Consider the following 15,841-nt stretch of genomic DNA (forward strand, 5'->3'; position numbering starts at 1 on the left):
GATGTAGGGTTGCAACCCATACACTAGCTCAAATAAAAAAAGTATTAGATATCATATAAAATATGTGGCCTAAATCATCAGGCCAATAATAAAAGTATTAAGATATCATATTCCGCACATATATTAAACTATATCATCATAGATAATAGTAGTTGCTTAAAGTTTTTGATTTGACATGTAGAAATTTCTTTCTTTCTTACCTCATTATTTTGGAATATATAAACCTCACACTCTCCTTGAAGAGAACTGAAACAAAATTTTGCATCGCTGAAATGAAGAGTTGCGATGAATGGAAACCTTGTTATTAATGATAGCAATTGATGTTTCTTTCACTATAGTAAATATTCTTCTTTTTTGGTCTCAACTAGCTCCTTTTATCTTTGGGATTTTTTTTTACAATGTTATTGTGCATAAGCCAAGTTGCAATGATTAATGTCACTCTTAAGTCACCTACTTGAATCCAAACTTTTTCCCGTTAGCCTCAAAACATGTTAAAAGTTAATAAATATTGGTATTTCTCTTGACAGAATGAAACATGGAGATCTTATAATCATTGATATTTTGCTGCACAAATGAAAGACCAAGGCTCACATTTCGAATTTCATGTTTCTTTTTCCTTAGTGCCATTGTTTGGTTAGTCATAAAATTCTATCTTTTTGGTACATATATCGGTAATACAGACACATGGATACACAAATAACAATTGAGTAAGAATAGTTATGATAGCTTGGGATGCTAGTTAGTTCGAACTCGAAATTTCTTTTTTCTTATGTTTAATATGATTGAATTTTGCTGTTAAACTTTATTTTGTTTTTTTTTTTTTTATGAAATAAAGAGTATTTTAGGATAGACAAATGCATCTTATCATTTTATGGTAGAGTCTTTTTTAAGAAATTATCATATCCTAATTAAGGATTTGTTTGGTTCAACGAAAGAGAGAGAAGAAAAGAATTTTGATGGAAGGAAGAGGGAGGAAAAGGAAGGTGACAAAAGAGAAGTAGTGACATATTTTATTCAAATGAAGAGAGATCAAGAAGTTGAATTTTTTTTAATAGTTTTATGTTAGATTCAATGAGAGATGTGAAGTTTAAAATAAATTTTTAGTTATATTGAAACTCTCCCATCTCTTCAAAATAGAAGCACAATAAAATCAACCATAAATCTTAAATCCAACGCACCTAAGCTAGGGATTAAGTATCATTTTTCCTTCATAATTTTGTTCATTTGGGTCTTATGAGATCAATATTGGTTCGTTAAAAAAAAAAAAAAAAAAAGACCGGGTGTTTTTTTACAATTCCGTTAGTTCTTGCTAGAAACAAGTTTTAAAAACGAGAAAAAAATAAAAACATAAAAAATGGAAGAGTGGTGTTTAGCAGTGCCCGGTGTGAGTGTGGCGTTGCGCGGTTTCATCACAGCAAGTTCGGCCGCGGGCGATTCTATCCAAACTCCAAAGCGAACAACAACAACACATTTGTTCCTTCTGTTTCCTCTTGAAACCTACCATATACATAGCACACATACATATATATATATACGCAGCGAATTTAGGTTTGGCAGAAGCAGAAATGGCATCGGTGGCGGAGCGTGCGCTTAATATACAGCCTCCTAAGATTAAGCTGAAGGCTCGTCGATTGAGAGGTCACGAAGACAGCACTAACTGCTGCATTGCCTCATCTCAAAACCCTCGTATCATCGTCACTTCCGGCGAGGTCACTTCCATTTTCAAATTTTCCTCCCTCTTATTTACCTTTCATTTATTATATTCTATTATCATTATTATTACTGTTGTTGTTTCGTAAATCTAACTGTTTTATGCTAATTTTATTTTTATATATAAAAAGGATGGTCGTGTTTGCTGGTTTGATTTGCGATGCAATGATGAGCCACGACTCGCTATGGATGTTAGCGAGGAGCCCATTCTTTCCTTGTGTTTCAACTCAGGTACCTCTCAGTTATCTATTTTATCATCATTGCTTTCTTTTTCATTTCAATTATTCTTTAAACTCGTTTTTGTGTTGTAAATACAGAAGGATTATCGATGCTTATTTTTATTTTCGCTGTTTGATCTTGTTTTGTCTTGGAATTTTTTGTTTATGGAAGAGATATTAACAGACTAGTGTGGCGGAAAAACAGCCTTTGAGGGATCAAATAATCCCCAAGGTGACTTGGTGCTACTCGAGCTAAGGCTCTTTGGCCTCTGGCCAATTTCTTTTTACAATGTAGTATTAATCATTGGTTTAAATGTAATAAGTACCTAGTGAAGATTCATGATACAGGAATTATTGCGGCAGCTTCTTAGATAAATCATTGAGTTTGGCATATGTTCTTTTGCTTGAGAACACATAATGGTTTTCTTTATTATGAGAAACTTTCTATGAGAGATTTCATGGTAATTTCATTGGTGGGTATGTAACGGGCTTTTGATATTCTAGAAATAGAATATTTTATCTCTTTCGATTTCAGTTAGGTGATGCGTTATCATGTACATGTTGTCTACATGTCTTAGCAAATGAACTCATGTCTATATCAATAAAATCCTTATTTTGAAAGTCGAGATTAATTATGCATGTAACATACATGACTGTTTTGCATGGGGTCTCCCTAACGGATAAGTTGGGGGATTGAATGTTTTGCTCCATCAATTCTCTCTTTTTGTTTGTGCTTTATTTTTATGTTAAGGACAATTCCTTTTTCCCTCTTATTCTACATATAAAACAAAGAAGTATCATATGCAAATTGGAGACATCCAATTTGTGTCCAAGAGGATAAGTTTACTTACATCTTTTGCAAACAATTGTCCCTTGAATCAGGGAATGAAGATAATATATATGTTTCCTCGGGAAAGGAAATCAAGTGTTTTGATGTGCGCCTGGTAAGCATTTTATGGGCTCCAAAGATGTATGATTTTCAGTACTTTCTATTTCCTTTTACGGGAAAACCTTCTCTCCTTATATTACCACAGCACACCGGACATTGCATTTATTGTATTATTCATTTTCATATCAAGGATATATGTATGTATCCTCATTACATTGTTTAGAAAGATCATTAACTATCATACTGACCCTCTTTATACTATGGTCTGTTCTGAAGGCCACTACCAAATGGGAGCCTCTGGAGAATTATAATTATAACAAGGAGGAGATAAACAAGGTATATACTAGGAATTGTATTCAATTACAATATTCCACGTTTACTTGATGTTGTTGAATGCTCGTACTGTTTCTCTAGGTTCATAAAATAAAAAGAAATTCTATCATGTGTTCCTGAAGTAGTTTTTTTTTTTTTTTTAAGTTTCTCCTAATAAATGTTCGCATAACTCAAGTTAATGGACTGTTTTGCCTGAAAAGATGAGACAGCCATTTGAATTTAAAGCATGGTGAAAGTAGACCCCAAATTAAGGTTACGACTTTTATGGAAACCAGCAGCAAGTAGTGCATACTTAGGTCATTGAGTCTGAGATCAGTACCGCTGTGATACTATGGTGAAACAGAGTTTGAAGGAAATTCTATGGCGGCGTGCTTGATCTCTTATGTATAGCTTGATTATAGTACAATCAATCTATGGAGTAAGCAAGTGGTTATTATGCATGGTTTTGTCTTGTGCGTTCTTGTTCCATAAAGGAGATTGAAATTGTTAAAGTTGAACTAGATTACTGCATTATACCTGAACTAATAGTCACTTGTACGTTCCTTTATTCTATTACATCTATCCTTGTATAGAGGTTCACTTCATTTGCTTAAAAATGCTTTTATATTACAATTGTTTGCATGATTTTGCAGGTTACATGCAACTCAAAGTCCTCATTTCTTGCTGCAGCAGATGATAGTGGCGAGGTGAAGGTATGCCTCATATTTATTTCATGTTGTGCGTTCTAACTTTACCTTGTGTAATACCACATTTATTGGCTTATATTGTAAAGAGATTCCTAGTATGTTAATCTGTTCTCCCATAAGAAACCATAAGCTTGCATTTTATTCTAAAAGCAATACATGCCACAGAACATGGTAACATACAGTTTGTTTTCTTATGTATTATTTAGAAATTGTTTTTGTTTCTTTTCCTCTATATTATGATTTATTGTTTTGTATGCAGTTTTTATTTTCTTATTTCTTTTAATTTCAGAAAAGCTGAGTTAATGCTGCATTTTCATTTTTGATTGTAATTTTTTACAGATAATTGACATAAGGCAGCATTGTCTTTACAAAACATTACGAGCAGAAGCTGGTCATACAAGTGTATCCTCCTTATTTCTTTATAGCTAATCTTCATTACATGGCTGCTAATTACAAAAATCCGGAGTTTTATTTCAACCCACAAATATTTCATCTTTCCACTTTTTGTCCAGTTTTTTATCTTATTGTTTTGTTCTTCTTTAACTAACGAGTAGTTTGATATCTTAATATTGTTTATTTCACCTTGACCTTGTATTGTAGATATGTAGCACTGTGGAATTCCTTCCTTGGAAATCTTGGGAAGGTAGTCAAACCAAGTCTTGCTTATTTTTCCCATATGACTTTCTCTCTCTCTCTCTCCCCTGCTCCTCAGTACGATTTATGGTTTCCAATGAAAATATGATGCGACTGTCATGTTTGAAATAGACTTTTGTAATGTGGATGTTGCAACATTTTCTTCTTAAGTTTGTGTTGTTCCAACTCTGATTGATGAGGTTTTCTGTATTTAAACAGAATCCATCACACATAAATTGATATATCCATGTCATAGTCATTGATTGTCTAAAACTGACTATAACTCCTAGCTTTGTTATTGTTTGCTTCTGTCACCGATAATCAGACTACAGTGCCAATGTAGAATGCAGAAAACAAAGTACTCCTGCTTCTGTCTTGTAACTGATTATCAGACTATAGTGCCAAAATATAGAACCCACAAAAAAGAACTCTAGCTCGTGAGTTAGTTGCTGTGATTTTCTTGTTTCTACAGATCCTCATATATTTGTAGTTTTATGCACAGACCTGGAAGGCCAGTTTATTTAATCAAATTGTCACATGTAGACTTTTTGGGGTTGATTTGGATCCCTTTTGCAAATGTTAATTAATTGCGAAAATGATCTAATTTGTGCTATTGTGTCACCTCAAACAACCTACTTAGTGTGATTAACAACTGTATAATGCACATGCATAAACCAGAGATTTGATCTAGTCAAGATTAAAAGTTGCAGAAAATAATATGTAGGAAATTTCTAACAAAATACATATAGACTTAATAATTAAGTTTGATATGTTACTCAAAAGAATATGTATGTGCATAAGTTTCTATTTATAATTAAATATTACATTATTTTTGGTATTAGGTTTATGCTAGTCTTCTAGAAACTTGCCTTCATTATTTGTAGATAGTTGACTCCTTTAGTCTTATGTTTGTTCTTTTCCCAGTAATTAGTGGAGGTCTCGATTCAACACTTGTGCTGTGGGAATTCTCCAAAGCGCGCCCCTACAAAGTAGTGAATTTCGGTATATTTTTCTGCTAATGTCTTTGTCTTTACTAATTTAAGTTTTGAATGAGATGACTAGAATTATCAATCACAGCCTTCTTTTATTTTTGTCATTTGATATTTGCAATAACACAAGTGTTCACATCTCTACTTAATTTGTTGTTTGCAATTGCATGTATGATAATTGTTTTAAATCTTGGTTAAAGGCTTTTGAAACCACTTACCCTTCACCATGATTATACAAGAGATAGATTCGAAAGGTTAAGCCAGTCAAAAATATAAGCAATGAAATAAACACAAAAATGCTAGTTTGTAACTAGTGATGAAGGTAGATCTTTGAAAGAAATATTAAAAGTTCTCATTTAAATCTGGAGTTTTGGATATAAATATACATGAGGCATACATGCATGTTCTTTGATAATAACTGAATCAGTAGGTGGTACTTAATGCAATATAAATTAATTCTACTTTTTTTATGGCGGTGTTTTCTTTTCTTTATTTGGATACATTATACACGAGGCCTACATGCATGTACTTCAATAATAACTGAACTAGAAGCTGGTGCATAATGCAATGTAAATTAATGTTCCTTTTCTAATTTTGTTTTCATAGTTGAATTCTACATCTTATATGCTGGCCTTTTCTTTTCTTTGCTTAGGAATGCCTACATTATACATCATACATACATTTAAAACCGATATTAATAGTAATATATATATACAGTAAAGATAAGTGAGTGGAAAGCAAAAATTAATAAAAAATGTGAAAGAAAAACTACCCAGTTTGCTAATACTGTTCTTTCTTCACTGCAGGTAATGTGAGTAATAGCGGAGCTGGGCAGTGTTTCAATCCTTCCTTGATTCATGCAATAGCTGTCCCAGAAATTGACATGGTAGATAAATTGGGCAAGATATGTGCTGTTGCAGGGGGTGGAGTTATTAATGTGATTGATATTGAATCAGAAATTGCTGCTGTAAGGTCAAAAGGCTCTTCAAATACGCGAAAAGGATCACAGTCAAAATTAAAAGATGGTAGTTCAACTAGCAATACAGATGAAGATCATAGTGTAAAAAAGAGGTTGCATTTTGATTACACTATAGGCGGCCATACTTCAGCTGTTTCTAGCCTGTGAGTCAGATTTGTATCTCTAATATTATAACTGTAGGGCTTTGTTTGAGAGTTTGAAGGGGAAGGGAGGGCTCCAACTTTGAGGATAAAGGATGAAGGAAAGGGAGAGGGAAGGGAAAGTAGTCCCTCAACATGCAGAGAGGTTTTTGTTTTCTTCATTGGACCAAAACCCTTCAATTTGGAGGAACTCAAAAACTACATCGGGGGTGGAGTTTGGAGGATTTTGAATAAATTTTCAAATGTATTTTTATCGCTTTATAATATTCTCAAATCAAAGAAAACATTAGTCATAGGTATTTCCTCTCATCTACTCCAGTAACACTTTTAATTTCAGAAACACTCATCCTCTCTCCTCCAAAGACATCTCTTTCCTCTCCCTCCTAACTCCTAAACAAAGCCTACGACTAATTTCACTTGTCCCCTAACTGATATGGTGACACAGGACATTTTCGATGTTCGGGGAAAGAGGGAAATTCTTAATATCTGGAGGAAATGATAAATTGGTGAAGGTTTGGAATTGGTCCAGTTATACTGATGCTGGGTCAAGTGACGGCAACAATGATGTCCTACATTTGAACATCGGTGTACCTCAAAAGGTGAGTTTTGTAAGTTGTAACGTATTTCATTGGAACTTCCAGGTGCCAGTTTCTTGTTCCGTTTCTGCCAAATTTTACTATTGTATGATCATGAATACATTTGATTTTGTAGGTCAATTGGCTATGTACCACCACAGCTGATACAGACAACCTTGTTGTGTGTGACACATCTAAAACTGTAAAGGTCTATTCTTTAACATAGTTTCAAGCTGGATGTGAGTATTCCTGGAGAGCAATCGAAACGTGTAATGACTTTTTGTGTTTTTGTTACTTGAAAGATCATGCTCCCTGACAGGAAAAACCTAAAAGCACCAGGAATGTTAGCCTATGTTTAGAAACATTCATTTCCGTGGTGTCACCGCACAATGGCAGGGAAGCGACATATTTTAGCTTCTAAAATTCTAGACAGTTTTGCACTGGGACGCGAAAAACTTGAATTGGACGCAGATCCAAACATGTGCCTAGTCTAGATATGCCTGCTTAGACTCCTGCTCCGGAGTTTTCTCACTGATTTAATGAGACACATATACTTGTTCATTCACTTCTTATTTATGCCATGATGGTTTGCCTTCTCTCAATCTTTTATTTTTATTTTGCTTACCTCTTTCATATCAACCTTGCCTTGTTCGAGGCTAGTGTTCTTTTTAGTTGAAAACTATTGTTTACTCATTTGTGTTTGTGTCATTCTAGTAAAACTGTGAACTTGAAACAGGTAAACTTTTTTTTTTCTTCTCAGCACACTATTAAACACTCTCAACTATTGGGCCTGATCACCGTTATTTTTTTAAACACTGTACAAAGCAACCACACTTTAGGAAAAAAAAAAGAAAAAAAAAGAAAAAAAAAGGAAGAAAGAATGCATGTACTAGTACTCAACAAAAACAACACCACACTTTTAACAAGACAAAGTCTTACAATGGCCTCTTGCATTCTTTGGCTTTTCTTCCTCTCAATTTCTTCACCTCTTATATTTCAACAATACAAAAAGTTTAGTATTTTTCAATGCTACCTTTGTCTGGATTTGAGAATCATTTTTGGATATGTTTGTGTTAGATTTGAAAAACAAAGGCACTTTTTTTCTATCCATGGGGTGGTTACTATATGATTTTGCCTGGTAAAATTGTATGGGTTTCAGATAATACTCTTGGTTTCATTAAAATAAATCAGGTGATACTCTTGTAAATTTATGGTTTTTGACCTTTTTATTCAAACGGTTGGTATTCTGTGTGTTAGACTTGTTGACATCCAACTAGAAAAAATGGGCCTTGCCCTTCTGCACAACCCACAAGCACTAGTACCATTCGTAGGGAGAAACGCAATAGACTAGGGAAAAAATTGAAACGCTTTTTTTTTTATACATCTGAAAGAAATTTAAACATTGATGAGAGACCGAAGAGAGTAAATTCTCAAAATAAAAGTAGGGCAATAGTCATTTGTCCCATAATATTTTAAATCATCGACAATTACAATATTTTAAATAATGGTGATGTGACTCAATAGTTGAGAGAGTCTTCAATAAAATGTGTTAAAGAGAATTTGTTATTTTAACATTGTTACATTAATAGTCCATCTTTATGATATTGACTTTTATGAAAATTGTGTACCATATAACTCTAGGTTAAATTCGTTTTTAATGTATCAAACAAAGGTAAAATTTGATAATGGTATTTTTGGGATAAAACTAAATTTTAGGTGTACACTCTTAATTTTAGGAGTAGGATTTATAATTTTCTTTAGAGTAGGCTCTTTTGTCTTTCATCATGGATTGATAGATACGGGTCATTTATAGGGCGTGTTATGTATTATTTTTTTTTACATTTTTTCATGAACTTGAGTCGTTTGCCCCATAAACATTGTTTGGAAGGTGTGTGCTATCTGTCAAGTTTGCATCATATCAGATTCTGAGGGAAACATTTCTTGTGCAACGTAAAGTCTTATAGACGCATCCTATTCTAATGTGACAAATAAATTAGATATAGATAATATTAAATACAATATTCTTTTTATGTCTTAGTTTATTTGTGATAATTATATCAAAAATTAATTTTGACATATTTAATTATTTTCAAGTAAATTTAATTTAATTTCTAAAATTGATTGTAACTTAAAAAGATAAAATTTATAGCTTATATAAACATAATTTTTGCCAAGAAAACCAAACATAGTGCATGTATAAATTGTAAAAAAATTAAGACGTTAAAATTGAATTGAAATAGGACGATTTCGCGCAATACATTGAAACCTTGTTGATTTCATCATCCGAAAAAACCGACGTTGCTTCTCAACTCTCTGTCTTTCTCAGCTGGTGCTTTTTTGTGTCACTGGAAACCATGACACTAACAACTCAACCTCAAAAAAATAACACACCACCACCACCTTTTACACACTACAACAAAAATTGCATTCTCAAACCACCCAATGGGGTTATGTTATTTCATATATATTATTGAGCACATATTGAGAATCAATATTATACTATTGAACCAAAAATGATGCCATCTGGTGCTTCCCTCTGCAACATTTGCGGGGAACAACTAGTCCTTAGTGACAATGGAGAAATGTTTGTGGCTTGTCATGACTGTAATTACCCTATTTGTAAGCCTTGTTTTGAACATGAAATCAATGAGGGACATAGTCTCTGCTTGAAGTGTGGCACTCCTTATCAAGGTAATCTTTTAGGGGTTACATATATTTTTAGTTCCTATAATTATCTCAACTTTTTTTCTTCCTGTATCCACTTTTACTTTAGAGACTAAAATGATGTAGTTTTTGTAATTTATAAAAAAATATATAATTTATAGGGACTAAAAATTTAAATCTTCTTTTAGTGTGTACCCAATATTTCCTATCAAAAAGTATATACTTTGTGTCTGTTTATTATGTGGATTTGTAACTCTTTTTTATAATTTATTCACTTCAGTAAAAGTATTGCAAAAGGTGGCTACTTTATTTGTTTAATACATGTCTCTTATGTTACGTATGCTAAGGTGTGTTTCCTTCTGTATGTTATATAGGGAGGACAAATGATGAAGGTGATGATGTCGATGTCGATGACGATGATGGCATCAAGGTTCATGAAAATCCATCTATAGTGGCTTCCCAGATCGATAACTCTGAGGTAACAGTTACTAGGAATTACTAGATGATACTAAAAGGCCTTAATTTTTTGCAACAACAGGAATTTTGAGGGAAAATGGGAGAATTAGTATCTGTATTATTTTGGAGTATTGTTAAGTTGTTGGAATTTGCAATGACAAAGCTCATGTTGAATTTTGTAGGATGTTGGACTCCATGCTAGACATGTCAGTACAGTGTCCACAGTTGATAATGGTAAATGAGAGAGACTCTTAGACCACATATTTTGGTAAAATTTATTCAGAAGTAATTATTGGTTATAACAATATGGTTTTTCTTGTAGAAGTAAATGAAGATTCTGGGAATTCCACATGGAAAAAAAGAATGGAAAGCTGGAAAGGAAAGGGGAAGGGGAAGGGGAAGGATAAAAAGAACAAGAAGAAAAAGGCTGCACCTAAGGCTGAAAATGAGGATACAGTTCCATCAGAGCAACAGATGGAAGAAATAAAGTAAGTTCATTGAGAAATGAAATAGAGTTCCTGAAATGGACAGCAAAATATTAAAAGTCACTGAAATATTAAAAGTTCTATCTTCTACTTGGGAATATTAATAGTTGATTGTAAATCAAATTGTTGAAAACCATCATGTTGTACCTGAAAGACTATTGATTTTATTCTGAATATTTTTCATGCATTTATGACCTTTGTTGGTAATAGTAATACTCATTGGTTCTAAATCTGTCAAAAAATAACCATATATTGATATATTCATTGTGTAATTTTCATGATCTGCTTTGCAGGTCTACAGAGGCTGCTGCTCAGCCACTTTCAGTAGTTATGCCAATAACAAAATCCAAACTTGCGCCATACAGAACCGTGATAATCATGCGGCTAATAATCTTGGGTCTTTTCTTCCATTATCGAGTTACGAATCCTGTTGATAGTGCTTTTCCTCTGTGGTTGACATCTATTATATGTGAGATTTGGTTTGCATTTTCCTGGGTGTTAGATCAGTTCCCTAAATGGTCTCCAGTTAATAGACACACTTTTATTGAGAACCTCTCTGCAAGGTAAATGTACAAAGTTTTAAAATATTTGGATCCTTATATATACCTTGTGCTTTATGCATGACTTGAACATAAACTATATTGTATAAGCATGTTTTAGTTTCTGTTTCTGTTTCTGTTTCTGTTTCTTTCTCAGTTGGAATTGCGAAAGGTAATCTATAAAAATGAAATATTGGATAGTATAGTGCACATATGTTTAACTTTGATCTTTGTGAATGAAAAATTGTTAAACACTATTGCAAAACCATGTGTCAGCAGTTACCTAACAAGTCAAACACTTTTACTGATATTGCAATATATCATTAGAAGATGATGGAAGTTTTTAGTTTTACTTCAAATCAAAAGTAACTTGATATAGTAAAGTAATATTTAAAACAAATGCAAGAGTTGATACTGAGCATGTACTTTGGATGCTGTTGTTCACTTCTATATTTATGCCATGCCAGGTTTGAAAGAGAGGGTGAACCCTCTGGACTTGCTGCTGTTGATTTCTTTGTCAGTACTGTCGATCCTTTGAAAGAACCGCCATTGATTACAGCTAATACAGTGCTCTCTATCCTTGCAGTCGACTATCCAGTCGATAAAGTATCTTGTTATGTGTCAGATGATGGTGCAGCAATGCTCACATTTGAATCTCTTGTGGAGACTGCTGAATTTGCAAGGAAGTGGGTGCCATTTTGCAAAAAGTTTTCAATTGAACCAAGAGCCCCTGAATTTTACTTTTCACAAAAGATTGATTACCTTAAGGACAAAGTTCAACCTTCTTTTGTGAAGGAACGTAGAGCAATGAAGGTAAGCATGTGAAGTTTCCTCCACTCATCTGTAACTTAACTAATTGGTTAACTAAAATGAGGTAGTTATAGCGTGTTCACAAACAGTTTCGAATTATTTGTGCAACCATCGTCATTTTGATTTTTTGTTTAGTTTATTCCAACATTCCCCAACTCAAGATCTAACACACTCATGGCTCATCTGTAACATAACTAATTGGCTGGCCGAACTGAGGTGCTTATTAGTTTTTTGCTGAATTGAGTATCTTAGAGCAACCTTTCGTGATTACCTTTTAATTCTGTCACAGAGAGACTATGAAGAGTATAAAGTACGAGTTAATGCTATGGTATCTAAGGCTCAGAAAACACCAGAAGAAGGATGGAGTATGCAAGATGGAACGCCTTGGCCTGGAAATAATTCACGTGATCACCCAGGAATGATTCAGGTATATCCATCATTTCTGTATCTAACCAATTCTCAATGCTGAATTGCTGATAATGATAGGCATAAAGAATAATGTATAAATTACTTTGAGTGATTTTGTTTTTGTATCAAAACTAAAATCAGATGGAAAATTTATATGTTCACAAGATTGATTGATCAGTTCCATTACTCGATTATTGTCATATGTGAACTATATAATTTTATGTATACTGCCTCACTCTTAGAAAAATCAGAGTTTCAAGCAAAATTTCTTCCAGGTTTTCCTCGGACATACTGGTGCTCGTGATATTGAAGGAAATGAACTTCCTAGGCTGGTTTATGTTTCTAGAGAGAAAAGACCAGGATACCAACACCACAAGAAAGCGGGTGCTGAAAATGCCCTGGTAAGTATAGATATTAGAGATCACAATAAAATTTCATACAAGGTCATTAAGATTTTATAATGCTTGATGTCTGTGTGAATTTATGCAGGTGAGGGTATCTGCAGTTCTCACAAATGCTCCCTTCATTCTCAATCTTGATTGTGATCATTACGTTAACAACAGCAAGGCTGTTCGAGAAGCAATGTGTTTTCTCATGGATCCAGAAGTTGGTAGAGATGTGTGTTATGTACAGTTCCCCCAAAGATTTGATGGTATTGATCGTAGTGATCGGTATGCCAACCGCAATACAGTTTTCTTTGATGTAAGTTTATGACAAAGAAGAATTTTACCACCAAGAGTCAACAGAAAAGTTTCATTTTCTTATGCTGTAGAAAATTTATTTCATCAAACAAGTACTTTGCAGAAATGTTCTTCCTAGTTTCAAGGAAAAAAACATTTCTATGCCAGATTGTGTCATTGTTACCAATATCAATATGCTGATTTTGTATTGTATGTATAAAGTGAAACAATCGTTAGGCCTTGGAGGAGAGAGTTCTCTCCAAGTTCTCAATAAAAGTGTTCTTTCTTAGGAATCCGACTCTTGGGTTCCTAACAATCATGGTCAATTGGTAGTAGCTTCCAAGCCTCTTCCCTATTTAATAGTCTTTTATATTCATTTCAGGTAAACATGAGAGGACTTGATGGCATTCAAGGACCAATGTACGTAGGGACTGGATGTGTTTTCAATAGACAAGCACTTTATGGCTATAGCCCACCTTCTATGCCCAATTTACCAAGTTCTTCATGCTGTTGCTGCCCCTCAAAGTCCTCCAAAGACGTGCTGCGGGTTTCTAGAGATGCAATGCGGGCAGAACTTGATGCTGCCATTTGTAATCTCAGGGAGATTGACAGTAAGCACAGTTAATTTTGCTGCTGATCAGTTTTTGTCAGAGAAGCATGTAGCAGAATCTTCTAAGTGTAATAATATTCTTCTGGTTTCTTTTCTTCCTGCAGATTATGATGAGAATGAGAGGTCAATGCTGATTTCACAAATGAGCTTTGAAAAAACTTTTGGCTTGTCTACTGTTTTCATTGAATCTACATTAACGGATAATGGTGGAGGGGTACCAGAATCTGCAGATCCTTCAATGCTGATCAAGGAGGCCATTCATGTAATTAGCTGTGGATATGAAGAAAAGACTGAATGGGGAAAAGAGGTTTGGCTTAAATGTTAATGTTCTTGTACAAAGTCCATCTTTAGATTCTAGTATCTTTTTCTCTTTTCCAATGATATTTTTGTTAATGTACTTATAATAATTAAAATTTTACTCAAGCTAGACACATTACCTTTCACTTTTTAATTAATCTATAGTTTCTTTTGATTGATTAATTAACATATCTTCTTATCTTTTCAGATTGGTTGGATTTATGGTTCAGTTACTGAGGATATCTTAACAGGGTTCAAGATGCAGTGCCGAGGATGGAGATCACTCTACTGCATGCCCTTAAGGCCTGCATTCAAAGGGTCAGCGCCTATCAACCTGTCTGATCGATTGCACCAAGTCCTTCGATGGGCGCTTGGATCGGTTGAAATTTTCTTAAGTAGACATTGTCCCCTTTGGTATGCAATTGGAGGAGGCCGTCTGAAATGGCTGCAGAGATTGGCTTATATAAACACCATTGTCTACCCTTTTACTTCCCTTCCTCTAGTTGCTTATTGTACTTTGCCAGCAATTTGCCTTCTCACAGGAAAATTTATCATACCGACGGTAAACTCAAATCTTTATTTTTGGTCTAACACACATAATTAAAGAGAGAGTTGTTAAATTTCAGTATAATCCCCATGGATTATCTAACAATTGTTCTCTTAAATATAATTTATTTGTAAGTTTGTAGCCACAGCCAAGAAAATTACTTACAGGCTTATAAAAACGGTTTACTCTCTTGTTCCTTTTTAACTGTTCTTTTGTAAAATATTTTCTTTCCATTTGTTTGTCGATTTAAAAGTTTAATGCAACTTTAACTACTTTTTTTGTCAATAATGTCCTTAACAAACGAACTATATTGTACTAATGCCTTACATTATGTTGTTCTTTACAAATTGATACAGCTTTCCAACCTTGCAAGTGTTCTCTTTCTTGCACTTTTCCTCTCAATTATTGCAACAAGTGTGCTTGAGCTGCGTTGGAGTGGCGTTCGTATCGAAGATTTGTGGCGTAATGAGCAGTTTTGGGTGATTGGAGGTGTTTCAGCTCATCTGTTTGCTGTGTTCCAAGGATTTCTGAAGATGTTGGCTGGTGTTGATACCAACTTCACTGTCACTGCAAAGGCTGCTGAGGACTCCGAGTTTGGTGAACTTTATATCATCAAGTGGACTACTCTCTTGATTCCACCAACAACCCTTATCATTGTTAACATGGTTGGTGTTGTTGCTGGATTTTCTGATGCACTTAATGGTGGATACGAGTCTTGGGGACCTCTCTTTGGGAAGGTTTTCTTTGCCTTCTGGGTGATTTTTCATCTCTATCCATTTCTCAAGGGCCTCATGGGTCGCCAAAACCGAACTCCTACCATTGTTGTTCTCTGGTCGATTTTGTTAGCCTCTGTCTTCTCTCTTATTTGGGTCAAGATAGATCCATTCGTGAACAAAATTGACAGTGAGACCATCGCTGATACTTGTGTTTCTATAGATTGTTAAGTCACTTGACGGATGCTAGTTTTTGAAAATATACGTAAAAGACATTACCATAAGGATTAGTTCTTGGTTGAAATGTGTAACCATATTTATATAAGATTGGAAATATACATGTTTTGGTCAAACTTCCTCTTCAAAGTACGTAACATATTGGCCTAGAAGTGCAATAATGGTACAATGTAAAAAAAATTGCACAGCCAAAAACTTGAACTGTTAATCATGTATTTATACTCCTTGACCTATTAAAAATTG

At 34.1% G+C, this 15,841-nt stretch overlaps 1 protein-coding gene across 1 annotated transcript; it reads left to right on the forward strand.

The window, feature by feature from the left end:
* The first annotated feature begins 1,135 nt into the window (after positions 1-1,135).
* Positions 1,136-15,714, forward strand: LOC101510726 (cellulose synthase A catalytic subunit 8 [UDP-forming]). Its single transcript, XM_073370404.1, has 26 exons — positions 1,136-1,709; positions 1,842-1,941; positions 2,811-2,872; positions 3,094-3,153; positions 3,783-3,842; positions 4,176-4,238; positions 4,437-4,479; positions 5,394-5,471; positions 6,265-6,580; positions 7,023-7,176; positions 7,289-7,377; positions 7,867-7,888; positions 8,794-8,824; positions 9,628-9,843; positions 10,191-10,294; positions 10,455-10,506; positions 10,595-10,760; positions 11,051-11,320; positions 11,764-12,109; positions 12,396-12,533; positions 12,790-12,915; positions 13,004-13,216; positions 13,577-13,805; positions 13,909-14,111; positions 14,310-14,663; positions 15,005-15,714. Exons 1-26 carry the CDS (start codon positions 1,566-1,568, stop codon positions 15,590-15,592), a joined length of 4,227 nt encoding a protein of 1,408 aa, XP_073226505.1. The 5' UTR covers positions 1,136-1,565; the 3' UTR covers positions 15,593-15,714.
* The last annotated feature ends 127 nt before the right edge of the window (positions 15,715-15,841 follow it).

This window comes from Cicer arietinum, chromosome 6 (genome assembly GCF_000331145.2).
Source record: "Cicer arietinum cultivar CDC Frontier isolate Library 1 chromosome 6, Cicar.CDCFrontier_v2.0, whole genome shotgun sequence".
NCBI lineage: Eukaryota > Viridiplantae > Streptophyta > Magnoliopsida > Fabales > Fabaceae > Cicer > Cicer arietinum.